The 14,547-nt window shown below is 47.4% G+C and overlaps 1 protein-coding gene across 1 annotated transcript; it reads left to right on the top strand.

The window, feature by feature from the left end:
• Window positions 1-463: 463 nt before the first annotated feature.
• Window positions 464-14,163, top strand: Prnp (prion protein). The gene is made up of 3 exons (XM_021651076.2): window positions 464-607; window positions 2,593-2,690; window positions 12,197-14,163. The coding sequence occupies exon 3, from the start codon at window positions 12,207-12,209 to the stop codon at window positions 12,966-12,968; it is 762 nt and encodes a 253-aa protein (XP_021506751.1). The 5' UTR covers window positions 464-607; window positions 2,593-2,690; window positions 12,197-12,206; the 3' UTR covers window positions 12,969-14,163.
• The last annotated feature ends 384 nt before the right edge of the window (window positions 14,164-14,547 follow it).

Below are 14,547 nucleotides of genomic sequence, written 5' to 3'. Positions count from 1 at the left end.
AGCTTAAACTACTTAGTGGGTAGTCCAAGCCAACCTGGGCTACAAAGACTGTCTCCAGAGACGAAGGGGAAGGAGAGAAAATAAAAAAGAAAAGAGGAAGGAACAGGGAACGAACAAAGAAGGAAGGAAGGAAAGAAGGAAGGAAAACACCAGAGAATAAACCAACAGGCAATGGCCAATGTACTTTCTAGGCCGCTAATTTTTATAGTTGATGGGAAAACGCCTAAATAATGAGCTCGAAAACCTTCCTCTTTGCTAGCAAACTTCCAGGGATGGCTTTCTCGCTCCGTTAAGCATCATCTTCCCCATTACGTAACGGAAGCACTGGGATCTGGACCAGTCTTCCATTAAAGATGATTTTTATAGTCTATGAGCTTCGTCAGGGAGTGGTGACACCCGGGGGCGGTTTAAACAGACACAAGCATTTAAGCCGGTGACTCAGGCCCCGCGGGAGCCGCGGCGCGGCCATTGGTGAGCACGCTGGCCCCGCCCTCTCCGGCCCCGCCCCGCTCCCGGCCCCGCCCTCTCCGGCCCCGCTCCCGGCCCCGCCCCGCTCCCCCGCGGTGTAGGAGCAGCTGACCGAGTCGGAGCGTCGCGGCGGTGGCAGGTAAGCTAGCTGCTGAAGCCAGGCCTCGGCGAGCCCGCAGCCTTCCCGGCGCCAGGCCGCGGGGCTGGGGCCCAGCCGGGCGGGGAGGTGCCCTGGCACCCGCTGCTGCGGGTCTCCTGGAGGGATGGAGGCTCAGCATCGCTGGGAGGGCGTGGGGGAGGGTGGCATCTTCGGGCTGACCTTTGCTGTTCTCTTTGTAATAGCTACAGCGAGCATAATTTTACCCATGATTGCACCACGATCGCCGTATCCCCCTCGGTTTCACGCCCAACGCCACGCGATTTCTCTGCCCTGCCTTGGCGTTTTCGTAGCTGTCTTATTTTTCTTGTACTTTGAATATCGTGGTTTAATAGCAGTTGCCCATGTGCTGAATCCCACATTTTTCTTAAGAGAAACTCCTGGAAGAATGAGATTTAAAGACTTGTGCAAATCTAATTACAAACAGGAATCAGAATTTTGCGTTAAAATTCCAGACCCCTTGAAAAATTAACTATTCCATAAAGAAAAGGGACTTCTTTACCTACACACACCCAAGAGCTTCAAAGAGAGGAAGGAAATAGAAAGATCAGGGGTGATTGTGTTTTATTCCAAATTATTTTTAACAGGGACTAAATGATGAGTCATTTTCTCAATAAGATGCAAATTAAAGCAAGCCTGATTGTTGTTTTTACGTCTACTGAATAAACAGCAACAATGGCAACCACAACACTACCCTAGAGGTTGCCTGAAACCACCATGTTCAGATTTAGGGGCAGGTGGCCCTACTTAGGGGCCAGAAACATTGCTTTACAACCAACTTTATGACTTGACATTTCCTGAGGTTCCTTTTGTTCTTTCTTTTTTTTAAAAAAAAGACAAGTATTTCTTTTATGTGTGTGAGTGTTTTGTATCCACCTATGCATGTAGGTGCCTGGTTCTGTGTTTCTGTGGCAGTCGGATGCCCTGGAACTGGAGTTAAGGACGGCTCTGTGATCCCTGCCATGTGGGAGCTCAGAACCAAATCCAGGTCCTCTGGAAGCATGACCAGAGCTCTTAACTGCTGAGCCGTCTCTCCAGCCCCTTTCATTCAGTCTCAGAAAGCAGAAAGTGCTACCTGTGTCTGGCATTCGTTGCAAAGACTAACAGTCTGTAAAACTTGATGCTGAATGTATGTTCTGTTTCCCATTCCCATTTAACTGAGGGTACTGTAAATCAGCAGGAGCTTTCTGTTTGGTTCACTGGTTAGTTTGGACTGTGTGTGTTTGCATGTTTGTGAGTTCATAACAGGCTCTAACTATGTATCTCTGTCTGGCCTAGAATTTGCACCAGGCAGGCCTCAAATTTGTAGCAGCCCTGCCTGCGACTCCCCAGAAAGCCTGTTACAAGCATGAGGCACTGTGCCCAGCAGCAGAACAGTCTGGGGAGGTATTATCTGTGAGCTGTGACCCAGAAATTTACCTGGGATGGAACAAAGGGCTGTGGGAGCCATATGGCCAGCAATTCCCCAAAATTAGAACCAACTGAAAATCAGCAGCAGCTAGGAAACTGTGACAGGTTCCTGAAAGGAACCTTAGGGCTCGTGAACGCTCTTCATTTTGGATTCCATGTATCTCTGTGGAAAACTGAGAGTGCAGGGTAGGAGGCCAAGTTCTCCTGGACGTGTGAAAAACCCAGGAGAGCAGAAAATATGTCCAATCTTAGCCTCATGTTTGTCGGATGTATTGTTTACACTAACATGTTTGAGGAAAACAAAGCAGTTCACAGGCTTCTTTTCTTGGAATCCTGGGGAGTGAACCAGGGGATAGTTTTTTCGTTTCTAAACTAACGTAGACCATGCCGTGTTTGTATTTTGGAATATATTTGAGCTGCTCTTATTTCCATTTTCAAGCACTGCCCCTTTTTATTTGACTATTTATTAGTGGTTTGGCAATTTATATATAAGATTAGACTGTGTTTCAGTTCTTAAGATTTATTTATCAGCTTTTGTTGTTGTTGTTGTTTTGAAGGACTCCTGAATATATTTCACAACTGAACAATTTCAACCAAGCTGAAGCATTCTGCCTTCCTAGCGGTACCAGTCCAGTTTAGGAGAGCCAAGCAGATTGTAAGTACCCTGTGAATTATGGTGGTCTTGGGGGAGGGAGGGCCATGAAGATCACCAACTGTCTGGGGAAATGAGGGCCAGAGGAGTCTAAGCACCACGTGTGTCCCAGAGGCCGCCCAGTGATGTGGGACTTAACGTTTCTTACTGTTCTCTTGTAAAGTCAGTTTAATTCCACTGGGACAAGGGCCGCCACTTTCTCTAGGACTGTGCCGGACTAGGGAACTGATAGATACTTTTCTATGCTAAATCTCAACCAAGTAAGAAAGGTAGAGTGACAATTTTCTGTTCTTTTCTTTTCTTTTCATATGGGTTTTTCTGTTGTGTTCTCAGTTTGTGGGTTCGGTAGTTTTGGCCTTGCTTTTGTTTTTGTTTCCCTGTGCCCAGGCTGACCTGGGACTTGACCTTGCACTCCAGTTCCGAGCTGTGAGCCAAGCCACCACGCCCAGATGGTTTTTCTGGGTGATGGTTTTAGCTTTCCCGTTCTCTTCTTGGAAGGCATCTGTGAGTTCCTGCACAGTGAATACTTAAAAGTGCGTCTGGACCTAATGCAGGCATGGCTGCGGCACTGTAAAGGGACGTGCGGGGGATGGTGTGCCTGCATTAGCTCTGAAACCTGGAGAACTTCTGTCTCCATGTGTGAAGCAGTCCTCCGTTCGTTGCTGCTGCAGTAGTGGCCCCAAGGGAACTGCATCCTCTTAACAGAAAGCAGAAAGTGTTAGGTTCTGGATCACCCAGCGTGGGGGGGGGGGAAGGCGGCAGGCAGCAGGCCCTGTGGGAGGCTCTTCCAGCCTCTCCCGGTTCCATCATTAAACACTTCCAGGCTTTCCCAGGAGGATTTCTGGTGGATTTTCAAAAGTTCTTTAAGTAGTTCTGATGATCAGTCAGCTTAGGGACCAATCACCCTATTCAGTCCAGAGACGGGTCTTCTTAAGATACCAGTTAAAGCCCTAAAATGTTTCCCAACATCTTACAAGCTCCATCCAGTTCCTTAAGGGCCAGTGACCTCAAATGAGAAATGAATTAATTGTTCTGAGCACAAGAAAGACAGGAAATTTACCCCCAGGGATGGGGGTGGGGTAGAAGGTGTGTGTGTGTGTGCATATTGTGTCTGTGTGTATTTGTGTGTGTGTATTATTCTCTGCTTCATAATTTAACTGATTAAACTTCAAGTGTATGTGTTCTGCATCTCAAAGCACCGCCTTAGTGGACGGCAGGGACTGGTCAATGTGTGTGGACCTCAGCGGCAGCAGCTTAGGCTCAGAACTTGGGACAAGTTCTCAGCAGCCCTGCCCCGTGATGCCTGTGGGTAGCAGGAATAGAATGACCGGTGACTCATAGACCTTTGCACCCTCTCTTGGGTTCCGTAGCTGCACATGTTGCTCTTGGGAGCACAGCATTTTGCCTGTGCAGATCTGCATGTCGGCTAGCCTGTGAGCTCTGGATTCTCCTCTCACATAAACGGCTCTTCGGTTTTTAGGAGTTTTTGTTTTGATTCATTGGTTGGTTGTGGGTTTTTTTGTTTTTGTTTTTGTTTTTGTTTTGTACTGGTGACTAAAGCCAGTCCCTCTAAGGCAGGCAGGCAAGGAAGGCTGACTGGGTCTCAGCCCAGCCTGGCCTCCAACTCACTACCTAACCAAGGCTGGTCTCAAGCTCCCTGTCCTCTGACCTCTGCTTTCAACCACTGCGATTCATTCATGGGACACCGCGCCCTGCATCCCTGTTAGTGTCACGGTAGTGTTTCCTAAAGTCCTCTGAATTTGGATAAAAGTTGACTCTGGGTTATTTGGATATAATCGCAGTCTCTTTGTATATTGGTGTCTATACTGGTTAATATACATCTCTTGCTTTTTGTAGTCTTTTTTTTTTTAATATCTCAGCAAAACTGTGTAGCTTTCCTCAGTAAGTCTGCTGTGTATTTTGAAGATGAACCCTAGATGTTTTGAGTTTCTTAATGTCATTGTGGATGGAATTTTTACCCCGTTGTGTCTTTAGATGGGGCAGATTTCAAAGACTGCCATTCTAGGGCGCTCACTTATCACCATCCCCTCCCCCCATATTCACACACCTGAAGGCCTTTTGATGATTTTTTTTAATAGTTTTTACCTAGAAAATCACAAGTCTGTAAACTCTTAGAACTGTGTAAAAATGGCTTGATGTTTTCATCACATTCGTGAAAAGTCTTCTTGAACTAAGATGATAAGCATAGGCTGCCACACCTAGCTCTGCTTATTAATCTGTATGTTCTAGTTATTCAGTAAAGATTTGTTGAACGGATTCGTCCTAAAGTCCCTTGTATATTTATATGTTAGTGGAAAGGGTCCCTGACACACTAACTTGGAATGCTTTGGATAAATACTTAACAGCGGAATAGCTAGGTCACATGATAGGTGTAATTTACTTTTCTACAGAACCTATATAAATTTCCATGGTGAGGTCTAATTTATAGGCCTACCAGCAATCTGTAAGGATTTCCTTTTCTCCTCATCCTTGCCAGCATTTGTTATTTGGTGTTTTGTTTTGTTTTTAATTTACTTTACATCCCAAGGGTGCTCCCTCCCTCCCCTAAAGACTTGTGTGTTAACTATTTATACAGGATTCTGCCTGCATGAATGCCTGTAGGCCAGAAGAGGGCACCAGATCTCATAGATCATTGTGAGCCATCATGTGGTTGCTGGGACTTGAACTCTGGACCTTTGTAACAGCAGCCAGTGCCTTAACCTCTGAGCCATCTCTCCAGCCCCGTATTTGTTTTCTAAATGATAGACATTCTGACTTGGATGGGATGGAATGTCTGTGTAATTTTAACTTGCACTTTTCTGACAGCCAGTGATATTGAACATTTTTTTCATATGTTAATTGACCATTTTGTACTTTGGGAAACTTTCATTTCAATAGCCTACTTACTGTTTCGCATTTTAGAGATGCGTCTCACTATGTCACCCAGACTGACCTGAAACTTGGTAGTCTTCTCTAAGACCCTGGGAGCTGGATTCTAATGGTGCATGCTCTGCCTAACTCAATTTTGTCTGTCTATTTTTGCATATGGGGTTAGGGACCCATTTTTTTTTTTTTCTTCAGTTTCCCAGAAGCATCGAGCTTTTTTCCTTACTGGTTTGTGGTACCCACTGGCATATCAAGTCCTTGTTACAAAATGTATACATGTTTCCATATTAGAACTTAATCCTGCTGGTCCTTTCTGGATTTTATGGCTTTATGGTATGGTTTTTTTTAATGGCTTTATGGTATGATTTAAGTCTGGTGTGGTATAGTCTTCCTTTAAGCTTGACTAATAAATATGCCATTTTTCATGGAGTTTATTAAGCTATTCAGAAAAATCAACCTGGATAGAATGAAAGTTTTGAATTTCTGCCATATACAGTCTCTTTTTGGTTTTGTCGTTTCTAGATCTTTTACAGCTTGCTTGCTATGTGAATATCTGTTTTTCCTAGTTAACTGTGGCTGGTGTGGAAGTGATGTTGGTTTCTGCATTCTCATTGTGGTGGTTTGAATGAGTTGTCCCCATAAGTCTTAGGCATGTGAGTGTTTTGGTTCCCAACTGGAGGCTATTCCTTTAGGAAGGATTGGGGGGCGTGGCCTTGTGGATGAGGTATGTCTCTGTGGGGTAGCTGTGAGGTTTCAGAAGACCCCTGCCATTTCAGATTAGCTCTCTGCCTTCTACTTGCCGATCAAGATGTGAGCTCTCAGCTGCTGCTGTCGTGCCATGCCTTCCTGCCTGCTGCCATGCCCCCATCCCCATGGCGGTGGTAGATCCCAACCCTTCTGGAAGCGTTAGCACCACGTAAACCCTTCCTTCTATAAGTTGCCAGGTGTTTTATCAGAGCAATAGAAAAGTAAGACACTCAGCCTGGACCTGCAACCTTCCTGAATTGCGCTACTGTTGCTTGTTTGTTTTATTGTCTTTCTGAGACGGTATCTCCGTGCCGCTCTGGCTGTCCTGGAACTTGATCTGTTGACCAGACAGGCTTCAACGTAGCGTTCCGGCTGCCTCTGCCTCCCAGGTGCTGGAACCTAAAGGCGAGCAACACTCTCGTCTTATCCTACTTCGTGTTTTGTGTTGTGATCTTAGTAATTGCAAATGATGTCAGCTTGACAAATCTTTCCTTGTAATTCCTTCACCTGCTATTTCTTCATCTTAATATATGGCATTGGCAGCACCTTGAGTCCTGTGAACAATGGAAGGTTTGTTTTATTTTGTTTTGTTTGTTCTATGTGCTGATCTTAAAAGGAATACATTCAGAGATCATTCATTCATTATGTTGCCTGGTTTTATTGTAAGATTTATCAAGCTGAGGAAATTCCTGTTGCTAACTGTTTTAGGAGTGTTCTTCTTAGTGAAAAATATAGATAATGACCTTCATTAAGTACTTACTAAAATATCTTAGATGACATCACAACACAGCCACGGACTCAGAAATCTAATCTCCATCCCAGCAACCTCATGAACCAACAACCTTCTGTGGTGCCAGGGCTGGAACCTAGGAGATGTGCTGCCACCAGCCTCACGCACAGACCAGGAGCTAGTCACGCGGGCGGCGCTATCTGTAGGATGAGGCTTTGATTTCAGTAGCTAGCCTGCTTAAGTCTTCTGTATGGTTTGAGTCCCCCTTTAGAAAGGATTCTGTCACGGAATTTCATGATACTTTTTTTCTTGTCCTCAGCTCATTTGAAATGATCCTGTCTTGATGTAGTTTGTAACTATCCAGCATCATCGAGTGTCGGTTTTAGTGCCGGCAGCCATGGCTCCTGCAGTGTGGATGGGGACAGCTCCCAGGCTGACATCTCCAGTGGGTGGTTGTTCCTTATCCCCAGACGCTGGGAGCTTTGAACCCACATGTTGCTTGACAACAGGGTAGCCAACCCCTTACCCACCTCCCTCCGGATTGGATGCACTTTCCATGTTCTGTCTGTGTCACTGCCTAGTCCAGAAGCCGTGGTTCCAGATACTTTCAGTCTCTTGCCATTTGTATCAGACACTGTGTTCCCCCAGAGCTGCCCACTGAATCACATGGCTCTGCTCCCAGCTCAGCTCCCTCACTGCAGCAGCTCAAGACCTAGGCTGTCTGCTCTGCACACGCATGCAAGCCTAGGTTGCATTCATGTACACAAAGTCCCTGCTTTACAAATGTTCCTTCTGAAAAAGGACCCAAACTCCTCAGTGGCTCGTGATGCCTTCAGACCCAAGTCAGACCCTGCCCCGGCCTAACCATTGGGCCACCACAAAACCAGGATCCACATGGGAGGGGTAGGTAGCAATGGCACCACTCTTTGCTTTCTTTTTAAAACAAGGTGGTCTCGAGGCTAAGCGGGATATGGTAATGTTAGACCAAGAATGGCGGGTGTAATGTGTCCCAGCGGTCTGCTTGCCTTGCATGCACGGCCCTGTTACCTGAGCCCTGCCTACCTTTCTGCTGTACAGCTCCAGGCTCGGGTGTCCTCAGACCTGCCAGAGTCCCTCTCACCACACCTCAGCGCCACTCTAACTGCTGTCTGCTCCCATCACCTCTCCTTTCTCACATACCTCATATACCTCGGTTCCTCTCCTCTGTGTCCTTATCCCTGTGTCATTTCCCACTCATGTGTCTCTGCAGGTCATGGAACTGTAACGTTTTTTTTTTTTGTTTTTTTTTTTCTTCACGCTGCAATAGATGGACACTAGGGCATGTCAGGCAAATGCCAGTGAGATGTACAGCCTTTTAAAAGCATATGCAAAGCCCAGCTCAGCATGATTCCCAGCAGCCTTCTCTGCCTCCCACCCTGTCTATTTCAGATAGCCTGAGCCTAACCACAGCAGCTGGCATATAAAATAAGTGCTTAATCCAGTACAACTGCTAGCTGGCCATTGTAGGAAAGAGTGTTTTGTAAACTTTTAAACACGGTGTCCATTTTGTAAACTTTTAAACTTCAGTGTCCATTGAAAATACTTATTCCTGGTTGCTGGTTAGTTCCGTTTCAGTAAAGATGTTTGTGTCATCCCTTCCGCACTTACTATAAGTGTTTATTAATCAAGTCCTGTTTCTGGGAACATTGCCGTAAACAGACCCAAGACTCTGCCCCCCGGGGAACCTGCCCCCTAGTGGAGAAAATGGAAAATAACTCGTATGTCAAGCGAATGACTTGCTCTGGAAAGAAATGGAGCAGGGAAAGAAGATAGGAGAAGGGGTGCTGTACTGTGTGGTGTAGCCCTCTCCAGACATCTGGGAGCCACATGGGTAGCTGGGAAGGAGCTGCCTAGACCAAGGAAGGAGCAAGTGCACAGGCCCAGAGATGGGACCCACTTGTGGGCTTATGAGGAATGTTTCTTTCTATCAAAGGCAGTGAGCCAAGATTCCATCAGTCACCCACCCTGTAAAACTTTTATCCGGATCTTTTAATCCCCCCCCCACAAAGCCCCAGCTCCCTACAAACTGTGCATTTCCAGAACCCGATGGCCTATGGCAGCCAACCCTTTCTCCCTCTCCTTCATCATGTGCTGATTCTTTTAAAACTAGCCCATCTGAAAAGACTGTGAGGTAGGACCCCAGCTAATGAGGAAAAGACACAATTGCCACCAGCATTAGAATTAAAAAGTAAATGAACTTCTGGCTGCCATTTGCTTGCTATTGCTGTTTCAGTTCTGGCGTACCTTCCCCCACCCCCCACCCCCCCAAAAAAAGAAATTGCCTTGCCGGGCTGCTTCCACTTTGTTCATGTTTCTTTGTACAATGCTGGCCGTATTCTTTGTTTGTAACAGGTTTAAGGATGGTGGGGAAAGGAGGGAGTGAAGCCGTGTCCTGTGAAATCCAGCCAGTGTGGCCAGGACCTTGTATTTTAACCTTTGTATTTTAATATGGAAGAATGCTTCTTGGGGAAGCAGTACAGTGTGACCACATATTAAAAGGAAAACACAAGTTAGTTGCTGGGGCAGGGTCAGAAAGGAAGACAGACAACCATGGAAAGATTCAGAAAAACAGTGATGGGAGCATCAACCGAGATGGTGTGCTGAAAAATGTGAAAAGCCAAAGGGCTTAAGATTCATTGTAAAATCAGGCGTGGTGGCATAGGCCTTTAATCCCAGCATTCAGGAGGCAAAGGCAGGCAGATCTCTATGAGTTCAAGGCCAGACTAGTCTAATAGCCAGGGCTATTACACCGAGAAAACCATGTTTTGAAAAACCAAAAAAAAGGGGGGGGGGGGAAACAGATTAATTGTAAGTTAATTGTGAAGATAGAACTGAAAGATTTGCTAATAGAGTTTTATGTGTGCTGTGACAAAGAGAAAATTCAAGAAGTTATGGCTAGCTTTGGCTCAGTAGCATGAATGGAAAAGTGGTTTACATAAACACCCTATAGACTAAGAGATAGATTTAGTGAGTGAGTGAGTAATGGTTGACTGGGGTTCTGGGGGTTGAGCCCAGGGCCTTGCACAAGCTAAGCAATGCTCTATCACTGAGCTCCTTCCCTAATCCTTAGACCGAACTTTCAGTCCTCCTGCCTCAGCCTGCCATGCTCTGGGATTATATAGGCTTACTGCCAGGTCAAGGATAGACAGAAACCTAAAATGAGGGGATAGTCCTGAGTTAGATTCCAACATGGAGGCCAGGTCCTGAGCCCTGAGGAAATGGGATCAACCAGGGAGCAGGACTGAAAGGCTCGGGGCTGGAGGTGTGGGAGCGAGTTTTGCCCTCTGACCCTCAGGAGAAGAAACTTCCAGAAACACCAGCTGGCCTGATCCCCTCTGGCTTGTATTTTCTAAATGAATTTTGATTTACTTCCGACAGCACTTCCCATTTCAATAATTCTGCTAGGAACATGAACGGAATGTTAGTGCATTTCCGTACGACTTTCTCTCATATACGTCATAGAATTTATTTGAAAAGTAATTTTCTAATTTTTCAGTGTGAAAAAGAATGTCAGTTCTGGAAGGAGGACTCCCCAGCGTGTGACTGTGTGTGGCCTCTTGGGTTTATGGCTCAGTGTCGTGTCAGGGCGTGTGGCCCGATCTAGGATGTGGCAATACAGTGTAGCAGTCACTGTCACCTTCAGGCTCTGCTCCTGGGTGTCGTCTCGGCACCCACAGCCAGTGAGATCGTTAATCTGAAAAATTGTGTCATTGCATGGAGGGCCTTACTTTGCAGTCCGGGCTATTTGGTGTGTTTATTGTTCCTTAAACTGTGTTACCCCTTCCTTACCGAAAGTCAGAAGAAAGCAAACTACTCAAATATTAACACTGTTAATACTAATTAATTAAAAGTAAACGTTAATACTAAAAAATCAGTACTAATAAGCCAGTTGTAATGGTATGTCTCTGTGATCAGAGTACTGAAGAGGCTGAGGCAGGAGGGTTGCCATGATTTCAAGGCAAACCCAGGCTTCAGAGTAAAACCTATCTCAAAACAAAAAACAAACAAACAAACAAAAAAAAGGCACTAATACTGAGCTCAAACTTACTCAAGTGTGAGAGCACTTTGCATCTTGTGACCACAGCTGGGTGGATCTCAGCCCCGGGCTGTCGCTCCTGTCTGTGGAGAGTGAGGAATTCTCAAGTGAGCCTGCCAAATCCTAGGTGGTTCCTGTCTCCAATAAACTTGGGTTGAGAGTTCCTTCGAGGAGATTCTTGGCTTTAATGCACTCAGGGGACGTCAATCAATCCCTTCGCTCTACAGCTGTCTGCTGTCCTGCTCTCTGTGCCAGGCGCTGCCCTAGCCCAGTGAAAATGAGAGACTCTTGGTTTGGTTTGGATTTTGAGGCATGAGCTGTAAAGCCCAGACTTGTCTAGACCTCACAGTGTTCCTGTTTCAGCCTCTACCTCACAGGTGCTGGGGTCACTGACAAGTACTGCCTCAGGCCCCACACTCCGCACCTGGCTTGGCAGAGGGACGTATTCCTTGCTTCCAGGGCTGCTGAGGAAACGCTGAGTCAGCTAGCTTCAAGTCTTCGCCCCCACTGCAGCCACTCAGGAGTCCTCCAGACTGGACCCTGACTCAGCCCCATGTGCTCTTACATTACTCAGGACTGGTGTACTCAGATCCACACCGCTGCCCCTGCACATGGCTTTTTTAATTCTGGGGACCGAGGTCTACATATGTGGGTAAAGGTTCTTCTCAGTGTAGAGGCTCACGACCCCCAGCAGGGTCCATGACAGCAGCTTCCAAGTACAGCTGCCCGGCTCCCCACAAGATCGAGCCTGCTTCCAGTTCCCATGGCTGTAAGGAAGCTCAAAGCCGGGGCATAACCACCATGCAGCCATCTCCCCCCAAGACCAGATGCAGTCTACAAACTGGGTTGATTCTTGTTTCCAGGGAACAGAGTGAGACATTTGTCAGATTTGTCCTATGAGGAAGGGAGTGAGTTGTGTGTTTTCTTGACTTACAGTTGCTTTTCTCCTAAATGCTCTCAAGGAAAAGCCCCAGGGGGACTGACGTCATACCTATGACACACTAGTTCTGCAAATGGCAAGTAGCTTCATTCTGAGTGCTGGACACTGAGGCCTTGTTCTTCATTTTGCAGATCAGCCGTCATGGCGAACCTTGGCTACTGGCTGCTGGCCCTCTTTGTGACCATGTGGACTGATGTGGGCCTCTGCAAGAAGCGGCCAAAGCCTGGAGGGTGGAACACTGGCGGGAGCCGGTACCCTGGGCAGGGAAGCCCTGGAGGCAACCGCTACCCTCCTCAGGGTGGTGGCTGGGGGCAGCCCCATGGTGGTGGCTGGGGGCAGCCCCATGGTGGGGGCTGGGGACAGCCTCATGGCGGGGGCTGGGGTCAGCCTCATGGCGGTGGCTGGGGTCAAGGAGGGGGCACCCACAGTCAGTGGAACAAGCCCAGCAAGCCAAAAACCAACATGAAGCACGTGGCAGGTGCCGCTGCGGCTGGGGCCGTGGTGGGGGGCCTTGGCGGCTACATGTTGGGGAGCGCCATGAGCAGGCCCATGATCCACTTTGGCAACGACTGGGAGGACCGCTACTACCGTGAGAACATGTACCGCTACCCGAACCAGGTGTATTACAGGCCGGTGGACCAGTACAGCAACCAGAACAATTTCGTGCACGATTGCGTCAACATCACCATCAAGCAGCACACGGTCACCACCACCACCAAGGGCGAGAACTTCACCGAGACAGACGTGAAGATGATGGAGCGCGTGGTGGAGCAGATGTGCGTCACCCAGTACCAGAAGGAGTCCCAGGCCTACTACGACGGAAGGCGGTCCAGCGCAGTGCTTTTCTCCTCCCCTCCCGTGATCCTCCTCATCTCCTTCCTCCTCTTCCTGATAGTGGGATGAGGGAGGCCTTCCTGCTCGTACCTTCCAGTTCTTGTGGTCTAGGCTGGGGGAGGGGTTATCCACCCGTAGCTCTTTTACTTGAGGTGGTGTCTCATTCTTGCTTCTCTTTGTCCCCCATAGGCTAATACCCTGGGCGCTGATGGGCCCGGGGAAATGTACAGTAGACCAGATGCTATTCGCTCCAGTTCCCTTTGCCTGAGTCCATCACGGGCCAGTGCTAACACCGGGCCAGTAAGAATATAACAGCAGATAACCGCTGGCTGGTCAGGCCCTTGCTTTGGTCTAGTGAGTAAATACTGGTGTGACCCGAGACTTCTGCCCAGAGTACACAGCACAGGTGAAGGGTTCTACGACCAAAGAAGCCACTGTTTGGGCAGGGTGCCCTGGGAAGCAGCCTCCCACTTGGGATATTTAGAATACCCGTGTGTGGCATTGTTTATTTACTAGCATAAACTGTAACCTATTAAAGCAACGGGGGAAAATCAAGTTATCCTACTGACACTGAAAGCAAGCCTTTGTTCATCTTCTAGGAACGAGAATGATTCCTAACCTCCCTTAGATCGAGCGAGGAGATTTTGACTCTGAGGAGAGGCAGCACTCCTGTGAAGGGAGAGACGGTTAGGGTACAAAGGCAAGACACTTAATTTCTTTTAATCTCTTCATTTCCGTCTCATAATTGTCAAAAGCTAGAATTAGGTCATGCCCTTAGTTTCTGTACTTGTATTTGAACCCAACAACAAAGAGACAATCTGAAAACGCTCTTAGGCTGCAGATGAGAGAAATAGGCTCCATTCCAAAGTGGGGAAGAAAATCTGTTAGCATTAAGTAAGACAAACTTTGTCCTTAAATCGTTTCGTATTTCCCTGAGCAGACATACAGACTCAGCAGTAGCGTCCGCCTGCACTGGGGTGATGGGTGTAGAGCATAGAAAGCATGACTTCAATTGGGCACCTTCTGTTTTGACGCCTCTCAAGTGTGTGGTGCACTGGCCATTCCGTCCGGTACTAAATGCTTACTGTGTGACCCTCAGGCTTTCAACATGCACTAAGTTCCACGTATGAACCCAAAGTGGACCGAGCTGGTCGTTGAGATCTGCATGTTTTCTATATTTGTAACTTCGCATGTACTTGTTTTGTCATATAAAGAGTTTATAATGTTTGCTATCTGACCGACATTAAAGAGGAGCTATGATGAACACCCTGGGAGGGCTCTGTCTGTCAGCGCTCCTGGCCCTGAGTTTGCTGCCAGGGTGGCGTGGGGCCAAGCCAGACAAGTGGCTAATTTCACATGCCTGTCCCTGGTGGGCCTTCGTTGTTACTTCTGGTCACTGACTAGTTTATTTCCAGTGCCTTTTCATAAGTATCTGCTTAGCTCTGCTGAGCCACAAAGGCACTCCTTGTTGGGGGGAAGGGGTGGAAGGGGGCTGTTGGGAAATAGGGCTCATGCTCTACAAAGGTTTTTTTCTTTTTTTTTTTTTTTTTAATGTGATTCAGTGTTTTTGCCTACATGTATGTCTGCACCACATGCATTGCCCTCAGAAGTCAAAAGAGGGGCTCAGACGCCCTGGAACTGAAGATAC

Source organism: Meriones unguiculatus, chromosome 18 (genome assembly GCF_030254825.1).
Source record: "Meriones unguiculatus strain TT.TT164.6M chromosome 18, Bangor_MerUng_6.1, whole genome shotgun sequence".
Taxonomy (NCBI): Eukaryota; Metazoa; Chordata; class Mammalia; order Rodentia; family Muridae; genus Meriones; species Meriones unguiculatus.
Note: the sequence above shows the minus strand (reverse complement) of the source record. Positions and strands in the feature narration are given on the sequence as shown.

What these genes read in the sequence shown, in the direction of transcription:
- Prnp (XM_021651076.2), top strand. Translation starts at nt 12,207, where the DNA reads ATGGCGAACCTTGGCTACTGGCTGCTGGCCCTCTTTGTGACCATGTGG.